The sequence below is a fragment of the Hermetia illucens genome, chromosome 4 (genome assembly GCF_905115235.1).
Source record: "Hermetia illucens chromosome 4, iHerIll2.2.curated.20191125, whole genome shotgun sequence".
Lineage (NCBI taxonomy): Eukaryota > Metazoa > Arthropoda > Insecta > Diptera > Stratiomyidae > Hermetia > Hermetia illucens.
The window spans coordinates 38,785,698-38,807,706 of record NC_051852.1 but is presented as its reverse complement, the minus strand read 5'-3'; the positions used below and the strand labels follow the sequence as shown (position 1 = coordinate 38,807,706).

General features: G+C 40.7%; 2 protein-coding genes across 2 annotated transcripts; both read left to right on the top strand.

Moving 5' to 3' along the window:
• Positions 1 to 84: 84 nt before the first annotated feature.
• Positions 85 to 2,863, top strand: LOC119655710 (zinc finger CCCH-type with G patch domain-containing protein). Its single transcript, XM_038061732.1, has 6 exons — positions 85 to 252; positions 316 to 445; positions 504 to 682; positions 757 to 1,222; positions 1,285 to 1,439; positions 2,220 to 2,863. Exons 1-6 carry the CDS (start codon positions 220 to 222, stop codon positions 2,811 to 2,813), a joined length of 1,557 nt encoding a protein of 518 aa, XP_037917660.1. The 5' UTR covers positions 85 to 219; the 3' UTR covers positions 2,814 to 2,863.
• Positions 2,864 to 9,952: 7,089 nt separating this feature from the next.
• On the top strand, positions 9,953 to 21,994 carry LOC119653748 (aldehyde dehydrogenase, mitochondrial). Its single transcript, XM_038058677.1, has 5 exons — positions 9,953 to 10,113; positions 10,171 to 10,328; positions 20,106 to 20,254; positions 20,318 to 20,414; positions 20,515 to 21,994. Exons 2-5 carry the CDS (start codon positions 10,233 to 10,235, stop codon positions 21,706 to 21,708), a joined length of 1,536 nt encoding a protein of 511 aa, XP_037914605.1. The 5' UTR covers positions 9,953 to 10,113; positions 10,171 to 10,232; the 3' UTR covers positions 21,709 to 21,994.
• The last annotated feature ends 15 nt before the right edge of the window (positions 21,995 to 22,009 follow it).

Below are 22,009 nucleotides of genomic sequence, written 5' to 3'. Positions count from 1 at the left end.
TGTGTAGATTTCCGATGTTTTGTCGATATTACAGTCTCCAGGTATTTCATTGTTGCTAAATGCCTAAAATACACATTGCCACAATGTGTCATACATACAAATGACATCCTCCTCGGTCTTGTTTTTCTTTTAATTTATTACAAAACATTGGCAGATTTTCATGTTCAGTTGCCTCCGTCACGAAACTACAAATTTGATTAGACGGGAAACGTAGCCGACATGGAGGAATCCATAGAACAGTATAAATCACAGGTTCGTGAATGGGTGTCAAGCGAGCATATTTTCCAATTTTAATAAAACTTTTTTCATAAAAAGCTGAAGCAAGTCGAGGAGGCCCTTCGCGTTGCTAAGGATACTCAGGAAATCGACTCGCTGCAAAGCTTGAAATCGGATTTAGAGGAACTTATTGATCTTACCAGGCAAACGATAAGCCAGGATACAGATGGTAAGACCTTTCTTCAGTTTCATTTGGATTGTTTTGTCTCATGGAATCCGGTTTACAGATTCCGAATCCAACAGCAATGCAGCCCTCAACTTTGGTAACTCAAGCTCCAACTCCTTCGACGACGAAATGGCGCTTTTCATGAATGAGATCCGTACGCTGGAATCAACGGCGGATTCAGCTTTGGCTCCAGAATGTGACACTGACGAGAAGTTCGCTACGAAACTGCAGGCGATCAAAGTCCTCTAGCCTCTCGTATTCTGTGTAAAACATGCTCATTCTCGTATTCTTTCTCTTCCATTCCCCACCTTAAGGACGAGCTGCAAGCCATGGTTGGTAAGAAATGCTCAGCGCCCCACGATCATACGTGGGGAGCGCGGGCGTATCATAATGCCATCATCTGCGGCTTGGACGATTCCCGCGACTACGACATCACGGATATCAAGGACTTTCGCCTTCGTATACTCTTTACGAACCCAACGCATAAAGAGATGATTCCGTGTGGTTATTTCCTGGATGGGAATTGCAGGTTTGACGTGGATCGGTGCCGATTCTCGCACGGTGAACTGGTTCCCTTTGGGGAGTTGAGGGAGTACAAAGAGCCAGAATTTGATAAGCTCAGGAGAAATTGCATTGTCCTGGCGAAAATGAATGATAAAATGTGGCACAAGGGACGTGTGTTGTGCGCCAATTTTGTGGATAAAAGTTGCCGCGTGAGATTGGAGAATAAGAAAAAAGACGAAGATTTCAATTTCGAGGATTTGTTTCCCATTTTTCATGGTGAGTGGCGAAAGTATATAAGCTTAGGGCATTCTGTCAAAGTTCTTAATACAATTTAACAGATGATGATGACTCGAGCAGTGGCTCTTCGGACACGGACGAAGACGAAGGGAACGGAAGCGACATCACTGACCTGAGAGATGCGTACCTAATTGAGAAGACACTTCTGACGCCAGCATTAGATCAGGCTTTGGGGGAATGGGAGAAGCATACGAGGGTAAGTTGCGATGTGACCTTTATTCGTGCTTTTTCCGAAAACTACCAGAAACCCGATTATTTGTAATCGTCCCTGTAAATTGATTTGAAGAAAAATACAGACTTCGTTCAGGGCAGAGGTAACTCATCCAACACTGCCTCACCTCTGTCCTGAGACGTGGTAGGTATTATTCCTTCCAATATATAGATTACTACACTTTGATCTTAGCCATAAGGCCGAGAAGGCTGTCGTACGGAAGGTCGCGGTTCAAGTCTCACTGGTGGCAGTGGAATTTGTATCGTGATTTGACGTCGGACACCAGTCGACTCAGCTGTGAATGAGTACCTGAGTCAAATCAGGGTAATAATCTCGGGCGAGCGCAGTGCTGACCACATTGCCTCCTAGTGTACCGTTACGGTCTTGAATGAAGTGCTCTAACACACTTCAAGGCCCTGATCCAACATGGATTGTTGCGCCAACGATTATTATTATTAATATATAGATTCGTAGAATGGGTGAATTATATTGGAATGAAAAATCACTTTAGCTGGGCAAAGTGGACCTAATTTCTGTTTTAGGATTGAGTCATGAGTCCACCATCCTTTTGAGGGTGTCTTTCTTTTTAATTAGTTGCTACCAAAAGAAAAATCAAAAACGTGGGAGAAAGTTTCTCTCCAATTCAGGGCAAACCGTCCAGAGCTCCTAAACAAAAATCCGATCTTGTAACTCTGGCAAATTTTTCTTTTGTCGAAAATGTTAACACAAAAAAATCATATTGTATAATTACTTCTTCTCCCCCAGGGCATTGGCTCAAAACTCATGCAAAAAATGGGCTACATCGTTGGCAGTGGTCTTGGCTCCAAAGGTGAAGGCATCATTGTCCCGATAAGCGCACAAATCCTGCCACCGGGTCGTTCGCTAGATCACTGCATGGAACTGCGCGAAGCAGCCAACGGCGACAAAGATCTATTTTCCGTTGAACGCAAACTTGAAACCCAGAGAAAAAAACAAGAGGCTTTGAATGCAAAGTCCTACCAGCGCGGAAAGAACAACACCGACATCTTCGCATTTCTCAACGATAATATCTTCTCGCCGAATACCGAACCGAAGACTGAGTCGAAGCCAAGCGAACGAAATGTCTACAAAAATCATTCGGTCAAGAATTTGAATGTTGAGAGCCTGAAAATTGGCGAAGATATTCGACGCAAGGAGAAGGAGATCCAGAAGCTGAAGGAGGCAATGCGAAGGCATACAAGCGGGTCGGATGTTTTCAACAAGATGAATGCTCAGTTGTCGCTGAAACATCAGGAGCTGAACAGTCTGAGGAAGTCAGAGACAAGTGTTGCGCACGAGCAGCAACTGCGAAAGCATAAGGATAAGATGACAGTATTTTAAGGTGATTATGTTAATATTGATATGGTTTCTAAATAAAAATCTTTATAAGCGAGTTTTGGATACACTTCTATTTAAAACCATCATGTCCATAGTTTTTTAGTTGATTTTGGCTGACTTCCGCTAATTGATCTCAAACATGTATCGATACTTGGCAAATTAGACACTATTGTGCTCGAGGCTATTCATTTTTCCTCTTCCATCATGAGATTCTTCTCGATTGGTGACGGAATCGAATCTGCAACAGCAGTTCGACAATTCTTACGTCTGAATTGAAGACAGAGAAAAAATGTTCTGCAGACTCAACTTCCTTGTTTGGAGGGCTTTTTTGCTAAACGCATGACTTCCTAGGAAATTATAACCTATCATGGCACTTAAGGCGATACTAGGCAAACCGCTCTGCATTTTTCAGAAGTAAGTTATTGTCCAGTGTTGACAAGAAAGCTTTGTAATGACTGAAGGGGATTGAAGATGGTTACAAGACCTTCCAGAGTGGTCGGAGACGACCTAAAGAGAAGAGCTATCCTAAAAACTTAAACAAAATTGGCTAAATTGACCGTGAAGATGCGCGCGAAAATGTTGAAGCTCCGTCGAAGTGTTCCGTCGACACATGCTTGCACGCTTCTGAACTAGCCAGGCTCGGGAGTGTGGGTGGCTTCTTCGAACACTTCCAAAAATTCACGTGTCCTTACCTGTGCGTGGGCCCGCACCGAATCTTGAAAACATCCATACAAACGTGGGGATTCACGTAAGCCTAACGAGGTAAAACAATAAAAATCAGAAAATAAAAAAACGGCTCGCCCGTGTGCGTTGTTATCAAGTTAGAAACGGATGTTTCTTTATAAGGCTGATGGCTTCTACGTGTAATCCCATTATTTCGACCATTATTTTTCCCTATAGTTTATGAAAGCGGTTAAATTGGATATTTGTGTCGCGCTGTTTTAGTTGGGGCTTAAGAATACACATTAAAAATTTTCCCTGCTTGCTGTAAGAGGCAACTAAAATGGATAGAAATTTATGGGCTAGCACTTTCCAACTTGAGCGGGAATTCCAACGATCTAAGCTGGACAGGAAAGTAAGATAGTGAAACTCTGGAGAGTACCCCTCTCCCTCTTGCCACACTTAGGGAAAGGGTTTTGTACTCTGTAAAAGCAAGTGGTAGCAGACGCGAATCCGGCGGCAGGGCTGGAGAATTGCATCCCCTTAAGTTCAACATCGACCGCTTGTATGATCCAACTGTCGCTCGACAGTGAGTAACTTCCCTGAGAATACCGATGAGCATTGGGCCGCCATCAAAAATTCTCTTTTCTCGGGTGCCATGTTCCGAAAGAGCGTCCACGGAAACGGGGAAAAGTCACGATAACAAATCCCTCTGCCACCAGTGAGATTTGAATCACGTCGCTATGACAGCTTAGCGCTTTAACCACTTAAGCTATTCGTGAACGCCATGACAAGAGAATTTGTAATTGGGCTGGTTAGGGAAATAGGGAAATTTGACGCAGATCGCGATGATTTCAAAAATGATGAGCAGGCTAGTTTCCGCTAGGGACTCTCCTGCACTTACCATATCAACACCCTACGGATCATTCTGGAACAGTGCGCAGAGTTTAGATCTTTGCTGCATCGGCTCTTCATCGATTTCGAGAAAGCTTTCGATAGCGTGAACAGGAAGTGTATCTGAAGTGCTTTACGCACTCTCTCTATGTGCATTAACGGACAGAGCATCGAAGACGTGGACCAGTTTGTATATCGAGGAAGCGTGATTTCTACCGACGGTAGCACCGAACTACTCGACTACCGACGACGCATTAACAGCGCTAGATCCCCTTTCGCAGCCCTACCTAATGTCTATATGGAAATGTAGTTATTTCAATATTAAAATCAAGTGAGACTGTTCCATGGTTGTGTTCTTTCTGTGTTGATATATGAGAGTAGCACATAGAAAGCGAACTCCATCATTACCCAAAAATTCCAAGTTTTCGTCAATACCGGTCTGCGTGATATCATCGGAGTGTGCTGAGCTGACACTATCTCAAAGGTCGGCGCACGGATTGCAAGACGAAAGTGGCAGTGGATAGATCACACTTAAAAGAGGGGCGACAATTGCATTGCAAGCTACGCGATGCAGTAGAATCCACTCTTCCAAGATGGCCGACGTGTGGGTCGACACAAGAGCACTTGACGCAGAACAATAGAGGAGTGTGAGTGTCTGGGAAGTTGTGGGGGGAGCTGAAGCGCATTTCAGGTAATCACACTATACCCCACAAACAGGTGAATGACAACCATATAACTGCTTTTAACTCTGGGATATTGGTTGGGTTGGCTTTTATAGCGGTACCCCCATCTCAGTCTTTTCCCCCTTCCGCTCGACAGACACGTCAATATAAACTACTCACGTCACAAAGGCTTTAATCTCTATCTCATGATGCACTAAACTTAGTGATAGCAGTCAGACGGTCATCAAGGCACTTATGTAGATGCAACTAGGTGAATTTTAAACTGGTACGGAAATATATTAATAAATTACGCTTAGCTCCCACTATAAGGACTAGCTGGCCAGGAAATTAGTAGGAACGCCGTTATGTGAACCGGAACCCTTTTGTGGAATTGGAAAAGAGTGACACTAAGGAATGAACTTGCCACGAATGGAACAATCCAGGGTGTTTATTGGGAGAAACGGACCCAGACGCTTAAAGAATTATTTAAACCACACCAAGAAAAGCCTTAGGATTATAGAAAAAATATTCAGACGTCGTTGCAAACTAAATGATTTTTACTCAGTAGCCACTCCTCCAGATACAAAAGCACCTCCTTCACTGAGCTGCTTGGAAACAAGGCCTACACGTAGAACAACACTGGTCGTTCATCCGGGGTAGTAAATTCCAGATCCTTTAGTTGAGGTCCTCTCTATTCCTGATGACTTTTCCAGCCACAGCCCGGACAACCGCCACTTGGCGATATTTTGTCTGGGCGAGTTTGTGGCTGTTATAACTTCCCGGAATTTGTTGCTAGATTTGTCGACCTTTGGTAAACCCTTTATTCTTAGCAGTACGGGGTAGGGCATCCGAACTTTGGCTGGATTGTCAATAATATAGCGGTATTCCTTTAATACTTTTTCCATCCGTTTAATATTATCCGGCAAAGGGTTTTTTTGTTTTTAAAATCATTTTTATTTTTAAGAAATAGGTAACAATAGTATATAGATTGGAAAAATGAACAATAAAAAACATTCTTTTAAAATAACAAAAATAACTTAAATCTAATGGCCACTGTGGGCTCTCAAAGTTTTCGAATAACAATTTACAGGCAGAGAAGAGAAACAGTAAGAAATAAAAATCTAATTTTACAATAAGTTGTCGGGAAATGGTCAAAAACCGGACAGAATTCACTTGGCCTTAGTGGCAAATAAAGAAATGCCTGCTTCAATATCGATGTCGATCTGTTTCTTCGGCAGAGCAGTGCAAAGTTGAAGCCTATTTTTAATAGTTCCTCTTGGTCCTTGTTGAGGATTTGTTTGGATTTATTCACTACGAAGTCCGGAAGTATCGCTGCTCTTTTCAGATTAACCTTTTCGCCCGACGTCTGTATCAAAAGTTTAGTTTTTTTCCTAAGATTACCCTTTTCCATGCCTTTTAGCATTGGAAGGCCCTGTGGATTTTGTTCACAGTACCAGTCCCCTTTTTCTCCCCTCGATCTCTCCTGGGAGTTTTCAATTGGAACTGTATGCCCTTAAAGTCTCGTTTTTGGATTTAAGGATCAGTAGAAGGACAAGAGAATCTCTTTTGACTTCTACAGGAAGTTTACACACACGTAGTGATCGACACCAGATAATTCGAACCACTCCCATTCATATAAAACGGCAACTTTTCCATGCCATGATCCACCTATTGTTCACCGTGCCACTCAGTTCTGAAAGATTTAGGAAATGAAAGGAAGATATAATCGACACCGGAATGAAGAACGGCTTTCAACGGTCGATTATTGAAAGACAATGACATCTCTCGTTAATAACTTGGGAGGTAAAAGAAGAATAGGGATTACAGACTCCGCGGCTTCGTCGAAGCTGATAAAAACGATGAGAGGGCTAAACATCGAGATGGTGCCATCGAGTATGATGTATCAGCTCAAAAGCAGAGTGGCATCCCCCTATGATCGCAAATTAAAATATGAATGCAGTGGGATATATAAAGTGGCATGTACAAATTGTGAGAAGTGCTACATAGGACAAACTGAAAGACTGGTCTCGGTACGCTGGGGAGAGCATGAGAGAGAAACGGAAACGGTCAAGAGAAATAATAAGAAGAGCACAACGCTGAAATCAATGATAGCATGGCACATGATTGAATAGAGACTGATGCTATGACATGGAACAATGTTGAAGCCATCAAGGAATACGGGAAAGGGGAGGGAGTTGGACGCACAACAGAGCTTGGCGATTCTAAGGAAACCAGAAAGGAACAGATAGAATTACAACACGGGCAACGTGCAATCAAAGCTTCTGGAATTTGGAATATTATTTTAGTTGATGAGGTACTGAAGAAGGGCACAACCCGAAGTACGTATATACAGGGTGCGTACAGTATTTGAGGACATGCATTATTTTTCTTTTTGCTCTTTTTCAGATAAGACATGCAGGCTTCAATTTAACTGAAGAAATGAAGAAACATGCGGTTATCGTCGCTATATGTGCAAATCACATCGATTTAGAAATCTCTAATTTTCTTAAGGTTCGCCGTGAATTGGAAGCATCAAGCGGCGATACAGAATTTGTTGCAAAACGCAAAAAACACGGGCGACGTTCTGACACTGCCCGATCTGCAAAATTTATTCAAAAAGTTCAAATGATCATTGACGAGGACTCTTCAAAATCAGTCAGGGCCCTTGCGAGGAAGCTTAATGTTTCTGACCGTCTTATCCATTGACTTGCCCAATAAGATCTCCGGTATAAATCCTACGTTTTGGGCAAACGAGAGTTTATGTCGAAGCAAACACGGGAACAGCTAATTATCCTATCAAAACGCCTTCTAAACAAAATTAAACACCCTGAAGCGCCTGAGATGTTATGGTTTTTTTCTGATGAAAAAAAAAACAAAGGACATGTCATGCCACCTCACTTCTTCACTCAAGAACTTCGAGTGAATTCTGCTGCATACATCGAGGTTCTAGAGACAGTAGTGATACCCTGGATTGATAGTGTTCGCGGTGACAGCCCATACATCTTTCAATAAGAGTGTGCTCCTTCACACAAAGCAATGGCGACACAAGTTTGAATAGCTGAAAATTTCCATGACCACATAACACCGAACTTATGGCCACCTAGCTCCCCAGACCTTAATCCTCTGGATTATTACGTATGGGGCGTAGTTGAGCGTGAAACCAACAAACATCCTCATAACACTTTTTCTTCCCTGAAGGCCGCAATTAATACGGTTATGGTCAATATGAACAAGGAGCATTTAATTCGAGCATGCAATCGTCGAAATTTTATTGAATGCGTTTATCGATATGTAATAAGTTAATGTTGTGTAAAAAATTCGTCAAGTTTCATTCATTCATGTTCAAACTAAAAGTTAACTAGTTTTAGTTTTAGTCCTCAAATACCGTACGCACCCTGTATGTGCTAATAAATAATATATACCGTTTCAGAAAAATTCAATTGTATTTTATTTTATTTAGGTTCTAGGTTTAGGCAAGAGTATGCACACTTAGAAGTAGGAAATATCTTGAAATTCCCATATGCTTCATTAATATACTCCAGTTAAAAGGTACACTATAACGATTAAAGGGAATAATAGTTCCCTTGACGCGATTGTTGTTATTATATTAACTACTATTTATTGCACCTTTCGGACGCATCTGTTTCGCTACAGATCAATAGTTTATTTATGAATTCTATTCTCCTAGCTTCATTATTGTATTACGTTAGCACTTAGCTTCTACCACCTATATACGTAGTCCACTTGAGCTATTAAGAGAATCTCATAGAATCGGTTTCAACTGCCTTAAGATTACCTAATGAACTCATCTCGGGACCGCGGAGTAGACTTGAATTGACCCTTATTTGGAACTCTTACGTATTATTTCACCATATTTTGCAATGGTCTGCTGTACACAGAAATTTTTAATATTTCTTTGATAAGAATATTCAGAATTTTTCGTCGCTGGGTTATCAACATAATTTTGTAATAATCCAAATTTTAATCTGAATCACAATCTTCTCTCAGAGGTTTAATCTTTCGATTACTGCAAGCAATACATATGTTAGCTTGCATATCGTTGAGAGTGCAATAAACCGCAATATTAATGCAGCAATTCAATTGCGGTGTCGTGCATGCACTGATTGGTTTATATCTGTGAAATGGTATAATAGTGGGTAAGTACGTCCCAGTGGGTACAGCTAAACCCACCATGATAAGGAGGCAACTAGATATGCATGTATATCTTAATCCCCATAATATTTGCTCATTTGTTCAGGAAATCAAACAAATGGCAATAAAAGTCCATAAACCTCATATAAGTCATCATCATGCATTTATATGAGTTTCAGTTTTTTTGCAGTTAAACCAGATATTTTACTGTGCATGCAGATTGGGTGAGCCCTTATAGGTATGTGTGTTCATTAAATATAATCCATTTTACATAAATCCCTGCCCTCCTATTTAATAAACTAGTTTTTGTTTTTTCAGCTATTCGGGTGTAATATCATATGCTCAACGGTTCATTTGCATGAAAATTGCGTCTCATATAATGTGACTAATTCAGGAGATAATTTTGCAATATTTCTGCAACGTCATGTGCCCTATCAAGAGCTGGCTGCTCCTAAAAACTTGCCAATAAAACATTTCAAACGATAACTGGCGATTTGAAGCCATTCTAGCAAGGAGTCAGTGAACAGTGAAAAGGTTAACTTGGGCTGGTCACACCAAGAAAAACGCGCCCATTGGAACCTGTAGCTGGCCTTCATTCATATACTCAAGGAGCAGCCGCAGAATTCATCACGCCAAGTTTTTGCACCCCGTCATTATCGTCAGCTGTTCGGAATTATATACTACGCGTGCCTGTACATAGTTGGCAATGTAGCCACAACTCAGCCGGCACAACATCTTATTTGTTATCACTTTCAAAACACGACGAGACATCGTGATTTGTGAGCAAATCAGACCCAACCCCTCCAGCCAATCCGGTTCCGAGAGAATACGATTCTAACATTCGCAAAGTGATTCTAGTGGAGTGTGGAAGTTGACCGGTGAAGCTCCTGCTCGCGACAGTTAGTTTGGGTACTCTTGATTTTGCTATATTCCGGGTAAGACGGTCTCAGGCTCGTACTCTTCCTTTTCATTGAATTTCTATTTCTTTTTAGGTTCCTTGGGTCACTCCACTTTCAGTTTCTATTGCATTTCGGTTTCAGTTCTCATAGCCAAGATGTTCCGCGCAGTAAAACTAGCTGGCCGGCTACAAAAAGCCGCATATTCGTCATTGCCAGCCCCGCAACCTAACCCGGAGGTTCTCTACACTGGCGTGAGTACAAACATATTTTCTATTTATAAAAGAGTTTCGACTGCACTTGATAGAAATAGTTCTAGTTCGCGTGAACAAGCGGAATTTTACTGTAAATCAGACTAAGTGGTGGCTACTCCACAGTGAGTATTGAGAACAATCTCTAGAAAATGCAGAATCAGATGGACAGCTCTCTTCTGATGAGCATTGACTAGTTGACTTTGATTAAATGCTGAGCACGTTCTTGATATTCGCGTGTATGCCGGTACCCGATGTGTTTTTGTAAAAATTCCACACTCAGCACAATGCAGCACGTTAGTGTATATTGAGTCCCATTATCTTGGCGGTTTCTTATCATACAATGTCTCATTTTACGTTTTTTTTACAATAATTTATTAGATTGAATTTGATATTTAATAGCAGATATCATGGCACACTTGTCGATAATTCACTAGAATTATGCAAGTTATAATTTGTATTTCATACTAAATCAACACCATGAAAACAGTAGCAACATTCAGAGGGACCCTTCCAAACATCTCTTGGATCATAATATGATTTCTACTAGGCTTTCAGCCCATAATTGTTTTTAGTACTTTCGAAGAGAATTCATCTTGAAGCCATACATTACTCCCTATTTTACTATAGGAGAATTAGATAGTTATAGCCAGAAGCTCTAAATGAAACCATGAACTAAAAATGAACAGCCATTGTATCTTTTCATGAGAAAATTGTGGATAATTATAGAGGTTGATTGTAGCCGTGTCTAATCATTAGTGGGTTACGAAGTGGAGAACTTCATTAGCTATGAATTATCGCTGGTATTATTACTCAGTTCGTAGACAATTTAAATCGATCAAAGATAAATTCATGATAACATTTATTAACAATTAAATATTGCTTTTGGTTTTTCCTTTAGTGGAAATCTGGTAAACATTAACAAATCCGCGTCGTCTTGAAGCTGTGCTCTCTGGGTACGTGTTTTGTAAAGTTGTCTTGTGGCATTGAAAAATTAATGATGCTTTAATGACTCTGGTTGGACAAAGCCTTGAAGAAGGGAGTTAACAGCTCCCAAAATACGCATCCACTTGGAACAAATATTTTTATAGGAGGAGCCATTATTAGAACGAGACACATCAGAGACACCGCAAATGCCACGTGCAATATTTATATCCTTCCTTCCTCAAATCTTTTAGCTTAATCTGGAATTCTACTCCTTTTGTGTAGCTTTGGCCATTCTGGTCTAATCTCCGATGCCCTTTTTAATAAAGTTGGTTCTTAGAAATACCGAAAACTTGTCTCCTCGGTTGGAAAAAGCCAATTCGGAATAGTCTTTTTGCCACCGTCACACGTACCGCTCAGTACGGCTATTAGGAACTTCTACTACTATTTTCCATCATTCATTTTGACTAAATTAAACTTAAAGAACTGCAGAGTCCTCAGCGTTTTGTTCTTGAAAGGATCCGCAATCAAGAAAACTTTGTAAAAAGAGAACTTCTGACCCCCAAGGCTTGTATTTTGACGAAACAAACAATGCGGACATCAGTAAAATAGTTTATGGCAATCAAATCTCGATAAATAATCAATCTCTTCAGATAGTGGCTACTCTTTTAACGGGAGCCTCTGCTTTTCGGAAAAACCGATTCAAAAGTCATTAAAATTTACGAAGTACAGGAAAAAATAAGTGCATTCGAAGCACTTCCCTCGTGCGTCTTCGTATTTTTTCCAATGATTTTCTCAAATAAGGTGCGTAGCCTTAAAAGTTTTGATGGGAATTGCGTTCTGTGCAGATTGTTATGTATTGTGTATCGTGTTTCTATAGCACTTTTGTGTGTGCAAATCCATTTAACTAAGCAACCAGCTGTAAACAATCAACACACACATAAATACATTAGGAAATTGATAAAATGTCATTACAATATTATTCGGATCGTCATTTTCTACGATTGGTTTTGGCTGGACCAAGCTGGAAAATTTCTATATCAAACCCGGCCAGAAGTACTAACACCATCACACAAATGGGAACAATTACAAACGATGATGCTCAGAATGCATCCATGATCCTAGTTGAAAAGCCTCGTCCGGATCCTACATATTTTTTCCCGCAAAACTTCAAGCCATGCCTAAGCAGTTTCACCTCCTGTGTATAGTCTTTCTGGTTGATATGTATATATATGATATCGGTCAAAATTTTTTCGAATTTAGCGTAGACCTTAATCGAGTGCCATCGTTCGGTTGTCCCCAGCGCGCATAGTCACAGTCTCTGAAACAAGTTTCGCAAAATTAACAACTAGCGTTCTCCATTTAGTCCAAATGATCCACCTGTGCTGCGATATACTTCCTGGGATTGAGCGGTATATTATGAAAAATATGTCTTCTTATTATGAAAATTTATCGTTTACTTTAGCCTTTGCTCCGTTCGCTAGCAGCTCATCTTGATGGAATTTGCACCTTTTCTCGGTAATAGGCCTGATATGGGTGGAATAGGGAGTCTCTCAAGTCACCATAGTATATCAAGCTATTGATGTTTCGATTGGCCTTTGGGTAGTTTTGGTAGCCGGCCACTATTCGGAACCCTAGAAAGCGACATAGCGAACGACACTACGTTCAGTGGTCGGTAGGTCGCGGACACTGATAGTTGCTATTCCAGCACATGAGTTTCTCCGCCATATCGTAATGCGTACCAGATGAGTATGGCGTTTGAAAGCCTTTTCCAAATCCAGGAATGGATGTGGAGAGGTCAAGGTTTCTTATGGTGTTTCTCCATTGTAATCGCAGTTCTTAACCAACCCAGTTTGGTTCACGGTAATTTGAACGAATGCAGTTGAAAAGAATATCCTCAAAAACATTCATGGTATGGAAAAATAACTGAAGCAGACGGTAATATGAACATTTTACTGGATTGCCTTTCTTTTCCTATATTAGAACATTCATTGTGTCTTGCCAATTAGTTGAGTTCTGCCCTTTTTAGTGGTGCAACCGAAGACTCATTGAGTCACAGTATTGGGACTCACCTCTTCGCTTGCAAGAGCATAGCTGCAATGTCACCCGGTGCTGTTGTTTCGCCCAGCTTCCATCGCTTGATTGCCAATTTCTGGAGCATTGATAAATGAAATTGCTGCAAATGCCGTCAGTATTTGCGGAATTTGTGGAATACTAAATTCCTCCGTTGAAATCTGCTCAAAGTATTCTCACCATCTGCCCGTAACGGCTCGTCGGGCGGTAGGTGCGCACTTCGTAATAAGCCTGATTCCCTTTTGTTTGTCAGGCAAACATCGAGGCCATTCATCATTCATTCATCAACGGCGCAACAACCGATATCCGGTCTAGGCCTGCCTTAGTAAGAAACTCCAGACATCCCGGTTTTCCGTTGAAGTCCACCAATTCGATATCCCTAAAAGCTGTCTGGCGTCCTGACCTACGCCATCGCTCCATCTCAGGCAGGGTCTGCCTCGTCTTCTTTTTCTTTTTCTAACATAGATATTGCCCTTATGGACTTTCCGGGCTGGATCATCCTCATCCATACGGATTAAGTGATCCGCCCACCGAAACCTATTGGGCCGGATTTTATCCACAACCTGACGGTCATGGTATCGCTCATAGATTCCGTCGTTATGTAGGCTATGAAATCGTCCATCCTCTTGTAGAAGACCAAAAATTCTTCAGAGGATTCTTCTCTCGAAAGCGGCCAGGTTAAAGAGAACGCATGATAGGGCATCCCTTTGTCGTAGACCGTTGTTGATGTCGAATGGTCTTGAGAGTGATCCTGCTGCTTTTATCTGGCCTCGCACATTGGTCAGGGTCAGCCTAGTCAGTCTTATCAATTTCGTCGAGATACCGAATTCCCTCATGGCTGTGTATAGTTTTACCCTGGCTATGCTATCATAGGCGGCTTTAAAGTCGATGAATAGATGGTGAAACTGATGTCCATATTCTTACAGTTTTTCCATCGCTTACCGCAGAGAGAAAATCTGATCTGTTGCTGATTTGCCTAGAGTGAAACCTCTTTGGTATGGGCCAACGATGTTCTGGGCGTATGGGGCTATCCGGCCTAGCAGGATAGCGGAGAATATCTTATAGATGGTACTCAGCAACGTGATACCTCTATAATTGCTGTGCTATGTGATATCTCCATTTTTATGTATGAGACAGATAATGCCTCTTAGCCAGTCGTCAGGCATTGATTCGCTGTCCCACACATTGAGCACAAGTTGATGAATCACTTGGTGTCATTGGTCGCCTCCATATTTAACCAATTCGGTTGTAATTCCATCGGCTCCTGGCGACCTATGATTTTTAAAGCGATGTGTTGCCCGGACTCTTTCTCCTATACTTGGTGGTAGCAGTATTTGTCCGTCGTCTTCAGTTGGCGAGACCTCCAACTCACCGATGTTCTGGTTGTTCAGTAGTTCATCAAAGTACTCAACCCATCGCTCCAATATGCCCATTTTGTCGGAAATCAGATTTCCCTCTTTGCCTTGGCAGGATGAGCATCGAGGTGTATAAGGCTTCATCCCGCTGACTTGTTGGTAAAACGTCCGCGCCTGATGAGGTTGCTTCCTGTACTTTTCTAGTTCACAGACTTGTTGGCTCTCCCAGGCTTCCTTTTTCCGTCTGTGAAGTCGCTTCTCCGCTCGCCGGAGTTCGTGGTAAGTCTCTGCGCATGGCCGCGTTCTTTGAGAATTCAACATTACTCGGTATGCGGCATTCTTCCGTTCCATTGCTAGCTTAGATTCATCATCAAACCAACCGTTCCGAATTTTTTTGGGGCTGGAGCCAAGTATGTTTGTGGCCGTATAAATGATAACGTTCTTCAGGTGGTTGTAAAGATCATTTGTTAATGCTTTATCTCCAGGATCCCTTTTGACTGCGGTTATTGTGGCATCCATTTCCTTCTTATAGGTGTTGCGGAGGGCTGTGTTGTGAATGACTTCTGTATTCACTCTCACCTCATTGTCAGAGGGGATTCTGGGTGGTGTTTTTATTCGAGCTCGGAGCACCAAAAAGTATCGCTATTGAAAATCTAGCTTTGAAGAGTTACTGCTGATTAGTCGTTGAGGATTGAAGACGGCACCGTATCACATGTATAAAAGATTTTAAGAGCGTTGAATATTTTCTATTGCTTCCCTATTGTGGTTTAATTCACGGATATTTAATTCGCCTGGCTTAATAAAACCAATCCCATTCGCTTTCATTTTTAGTGTTATCAGACGGTTAAATCAATTCACCCGTGCAGTGACCTCTTTGTTATTATCACATAAGTGAGAAGCAAATATCTTCTCAAGATTTTTCAGCCATCTATGTTAAAGTTTATTGCTCATAACATTCTTGCCTTACAAAGTATAAAATAATTTGCGATGGCAGCTGCTGCTACTGACAACGCATATGAACCCGATAACTGCAATAACAACATCAAGTATTGATAAGGAAAGTATAACAAAGTGTTGTGCTTACTGGAATTAATAGCTTGATTACAATTTGACGAATAGAGAATGAATATCATGGTCAAGTTTGAGAGTAATCTAAAAGGTGATTATTTCAAAGTTTGGTAAAGCGTCTCTGATATGAAAGATGTAGAACTTAATAAGTATACGTGATGCGTAATTTTGGGACTATATTTCGTTGGAAATGATGTAAGAAACTGTTGGCACCTTTAAATAAGTCACAAAAAACTTTGCTCCGAAGACTTATATTTCTTCCTCATTCACACAATTTATTTTTAAACTATTCTGTTTGTGGAAACCTAATGTCAAACGTTTTTTTTTTTTCGCTGGAAATTATTCTTCAAATTCAGCTCATGGAAGAAGTTGGAATACTCAATTCTTTTCACAGATTACAGATATCGTTTGGTTGACTATCTAACGGAAATATAGGTAGTTGGACCGCAATATATGATACAATGAACTCAATATGATAATCCAGAAAATGCAGGTGTAATATAACGCTAACAGCATCTGCAGTACTAAAGATAGTCATAATCTATGGTGTTTAATAGCGAATTCTCTATCAGTATTTAGCCTGCACTTCAGTTTTCAGTTCTTTTGCGTCAGCATATTGCGACTCTGACTGCTATTAGTGGGGTATACCTCAACAACATCATTAATGAAAAAAATTTCGTGTTGAAGACTTCATTTTTGCGTGTGAAGATAGTGATTGTTTAAAACGTGTCACATTGAAAACGCCGGCTTCTCACGAATAATATAGACCAGAGTCTCATGAAAATGTTCCCAAAGGTCCACAGAGGCACTCTAGGAACACAGTCAAAAGCAAGTCAATCGGGCAAAACTTTTAAAATACTTTTTGATGGAGATTCAGACGGCAAGATTTGTTAGATAGCTAACCAAATTGTCAAATGCATCGTACGCTATTCAACGACTTATTGGTTCGCTACCATCATTTAAACTGCTGTCGATTGGAAATCTTCCGATCACACTTTATATCTAAATGTCATCTCCAATTCTTTCAACAAGCATTTAATTAAAGTCCTACGTAAGACTGAAGGTGTACTTAAGGAGCCACCTTCGTCCCATATTTCGTCATCGCCTAGCTTCCTTTCTCTATTTTGAAAAATTTGTGGGTCAGCTCAGAAAAAGGAATTCATGGACCAAAAAAGTCGGAATAAGTTATCCTCCATTTGGTCCGGTCCGCTATCAAATAGATGCGAACTCAGGATCCCCAATCCTTAAGGGGGTAACCTACTGCTAAACCATTCAAAAAGATAATTTTTCAAAACCGGTATTCAAAAAAAAAAAAAAACTACAAAAGATATCAATTTCAATGTTGACGGCTTATTTATTAAAGTTAAAATTTTAATGATCAAAAATATTAAAAAATCGAATGGCGATCGCACCCATCAGGCGCTGTCCGTCGAAAAGTAAAATATGCACTTTATAAAATCCATCCAAAAATATCCATGTGAAACGAAAATGTCAAAAGCTATGAAAATATGCCAAAAGTAACAGCTATAGCATGAACCTCAACTTAAATAAAAACATGGGTTTTCTGCACTATGCTTCTAAGCACTGTAGAATAAAACTGCAGTAAAAGTAAAATAAACATTTGAAATTTTAAACGGGTATTTTTCAAGTTCTTTTCCACTATTGTCCACAATGTTAACAGTAAGTTGCCTCCTCAAACAAAAAATCGGGGCTAGCTTAGCCTTGAATAATGGCATTTTTTCATTCGTTAGAATTAGTACTCAAGTTGTGTTTGAAAATGTGTATAAGGAGTTATCAAAACCTGCGTACCAATTAAGTCACAACTGCTTCCAGGACAGTAGGACAGCATTTGATGGGTTGCTTCGACCTGGACAGAACCGTAAGTAGTCTTATCCGCGTTACCCTAACTTTATCAAAGCATTCGGGGCCTAAGAACCAAGCTGCTGGATTTTCGACAATGTGTTTGCTATAACTAGAATACAAATTCTAAAGCACTCATAATCCTTCGTTGCAATCGAGATACTTTAGTGGAGGGGGCATGCCTTTATTTCATTCAGCAGAATATTCTTAGTATCGCGGATTAATGTGGATAATGTCCTTTAGAAGGCTTATTTTCGCGTATGTTATTGGAATTTTTTGAGTGAGAAAAATTAATTCGAATTGCAAGATTCTGTATTTATGTTCTTCGCAAAAAAAAACAGATAAGAACAGATATTTCTGTGAATATCTACCCAAGATTGATACTCCAACGGCCATATAGGAACCAAAAGTAGGAGAGGAAAATCATCCATTAGTGTCTTCAAGCCTCAAGGTGAAGTACCTATTGACGTGAGGAACAAAGCTATACGCCATACTTAAAGAGACTTCCCAAAATGTTGGGTCTCGTCACAGTCAGTACGAAAGTCTCACAAGCAGTCAAATGCAAACGACTAGACCGGAAGGAGACTTCCGAAAAAGGTTCGCATTTAGAGAGCATCGGTAGATCAAAGCTGATCATTCCAAAGACGCCATGTCCTAAGCATTTTTTCGAAATTCAGAGCCTTTTCGCCAGTCTGTGAGATGATTTGATCTCAACAACATTTGACTTTCCACGCCATTATTTGAGGCTCTGATATCCCTCCCCACTCCTTCTCTCAGAATACATTTTATACGCAGGGTATTCCAGGTGACATTTTGATTGTTTTTCCTCAACCATACCAAAATAACGCAGTATGATCTTGTCTGGATTCAGCTTACAATATATAATATTCATACTACATAAATGCAGGGCCGTAGAGAGAAAAACGCACGGGCATTATTCAATCTTATCTCTATTCCGTACCCTCGACAATTTCGGATCCCCTTTCTCTCCTCTTGTGAGGCCTGCTTTCAAAACGAAAGACACAGGAGAAGAGTAATTTCTTCCGGATCTGGAGTTTTTCCGGGTGAGCAGGGCGAAATATAAAAATTGACTTAAAATTGGATTGGTTGTCTTATGTCTAGGAGGGAATTCGTCGCTTTCACCTCGTCCCTGGATTTTCTGCTTACCACCCTCTTTAGCGGTCTTCGGCAGATATTGGATAATTTGTGAGGGTCAGGTCGGGAGTGCATAGTATTATGAAGGATTTAATTTAAGCATGATAGTAGGTGATACCGACCGATTCTCCGCTCGGGTTAAAAACACACTGTAGAATGCCAACAATCAATGGAGTGCTATCTCATCCATTGACTCTCTTTGAAAAAAGCATCGATATTTTAATTTTCGTGGCTACGTCAGCCGAACGAAGGGAAAATTATCCGTAGGCCTACAGATTTCTTGAGGAGGCAGAAATGAGGCTAAAATAAAAAAGTAGGCCGATATCCCAGCATAAATTTCATCTCGAGCTTGGATTTTCCACAAACGATGTACCCGTCGCGTACAAGCCGTTGGAGAGATGGCTTCATCTGATTTGGGTGGTTTGGGGTGTTGGGGCGGAATGAGCCGACATGCCTCCGTTTAGTTTTTACTGAAGGCAAATCTGCCACAACTTACAACAGATTCCTTCATGCTTCCAACTCACTCTGTCATCAGTGGAGATCAACAAACAACGAAGACAACTCCCTCCTTTCCGCCCGCGAACGGAAAGCGCTTGCTTATGAAGTAAAAGCACTTCCGATCATATGCCAGCCTGGTGCTGAAGTTGGGCTATGTATGTAATGGCAGCGGATGTCTCCATTCCTGGCAAAAAGGTCTCAAGCCATGTTATCAGAAGCTTTTCCAAAAGGGGCCCTACATATTTCCAGTGATAGAAATTGCCTACTCTGACGAAATTGATGAAGTCAAAAGAAAATATTTTGAAAAAAAGTTTGCACACTTGATAACTGGCGTAAAAACTACGCCATCCTCTATTATCTCTATATTTCATTCGATTTCTATTCCGGGCCTCGCGAAAAACTCCCGACCCGGGGGAATCACTTCGTTACTTGTCAGGCCTAGATACATGCAAAATTTATAAATGGCAAAATTAATTTTATACTGAACTAGTCCCGGCAATCCTAACCATGAGAGTATTCCGGAGCTTCACAATCTTCCCTAATTTAAAATTTAAATAATAAGCCTTGCTGGAGTTCTTATTGCAATTGTGGAAAATTAATGTTGTACCGTCCGCCACTTTAAACTGAGATTGAGCACATCACAGTATTACACTTGTTTTTGACAATATAACGCGACATGTCGCTAAACGGATTTATTCTAGAGAAGACCATTACTTTAGATGATGAACCAACCATGCTCTGCATGGTGAATATTTGATCAAGTTTGAAACGTTAGATTTAATCCCAATTTTATTAAAAATTCGCATATTTGGAAAGAAAATCAACAATTATTATTTGTTTCTTACAGTTGTTTATCAATAACGAATGGCACAAAAGCAAAAGTGGCCGAACTTTCCCATCCATCGACCCAACTACCGAAAAAGTTATCGCTGAAGTCCAACATGCAGACAAGACTGATGTAGATATTGCGGTAGCCGCTGCCAGGAGTGCCTTCAAGTAAGTCGGACTTCTCTTAAGTATAGAAGGCGCATTTTTCAACTTTGCTTTTTACAATTGTAGGCTTGGATCACCATGGCGCAGAATGGATGCCTCTGAGCGAGGTAATCTCATTAACAAGTTGGCAGATCTTATGGAACGCGATCGTACCTACCTAGCTGTAAGTTAACTTTGTTCTATTTCGTAAAAAATAAAAAAAATACTCTTTCCATTTGGCAAAATATAATCATCTAAAATAATTTTCTTAAAACTTATTTCAGAGCTTGGAAACTTTGGACAATGGAAAGCCATTCGCTATGTCCTACAATGTTGATGTCCCAATGTCCATTAAGAATCTTCGCTACTTTGCCGGTTGGGCAGACAAAAATCACGGTAAAACAATCCCAATGGATGGAGATTTCTTCGCATACACCCGTCACGAACCTGTAGGAGTTTGCGCTCAAATCATCCCCTGGAATTTCCCGATTTTGATGTTGGCATGGAAATTCGGACCAGCTTTAGCCACTGGAAACACAATTGTATTGAAGCCAGCCGAACAAACTAGCTTAACCGCTTTGTACATTGCACAATTGACAAAGGAAGCAGGTTTCCCAGAAGGTGTAATCAACGTCATACCAGGCCACGGCGACACAGGATCTGCACTTACAATGCACCGTGATGTAGACAAAGTTGCTTTCACAGGATCTACTGATGTCGGCAAGTTGATTCAAAAGGCGTCAGCCGAAAGCAACTTGAAGAGGGTTACTTTGGAATTGGGCGGAAAGAGTCCAAATATTATTCTCTCTGACACTGATATGGATTATGCTGTCGAAACTGCTCACTTTGGATTGTTCTTCAATATGGGACAGTGTTGCTGTGCTGGTAGCCGCACATTCGTTGAAGACAAGATTTATGATGAATTCGTTGAAAGGAGTGCTGAACGTGCTAAGAAACGAACAGTTGGCAATCCATTCGATACAAACACCGAACAGGGCCCACAAATCGACAAGGACCAACTGGACAAGATTCTTCAACTGATTGAAAGCGGAAAGAAACAAGGAGCCAAACTTGTAACTGGTGGCAATCGCTATCAAGGTCTTCCAGGCTATTTCGTCGAACCTACTGTATTCGCTGATGTTAAAGATGATATGCAAATTGCACGTGAAGAAATTTTCGGACCTGTACAACAAATCATCCGATTCAAGTCCCTCGATGAGGTCATTGAACGTGCGAATAACAGCGAATATGGTCTAGCTGCCGCTGTGTTCTCGAAGAACATCGATAAAGTCAACTATATTGTTCAAGGATTGCGTGCTGGAACAGTTTGGGTGAACACATACAATGCTTTTGGATCACAAACTCCATTCGGCGGTTACAAGATGTCTGGACATGGACGTGAGAACGGCGAGTATGCATTGAGCAATTACACTGAGGTGAAGAGCGTTGTTGTTAAAATCCCACAAAAGAACTCATAAAAAATCGAAATGCTGGTGAAATAAATGCTTTTTGTTAAGACTTTGTTGAACGACTTGCGAAATTCGCTCGGCACTAAGTTTGCTGAGATATGTGGATCATTTTGGATTGGATAGTCGTTTAGCAAAGCGGCACTGATGTATATCAAAATCATCACATCACATTCAATGTTTTTCGTCCATGTAAACTGTTTTTTAATAAGGATCGATGTAAGCGCACACAAGTCTGTAATATTATACTAAACTCTACCTTTTTCTAATTTTGGTAAATATATAAATGAAAATGGTATGAATTATTTATTAT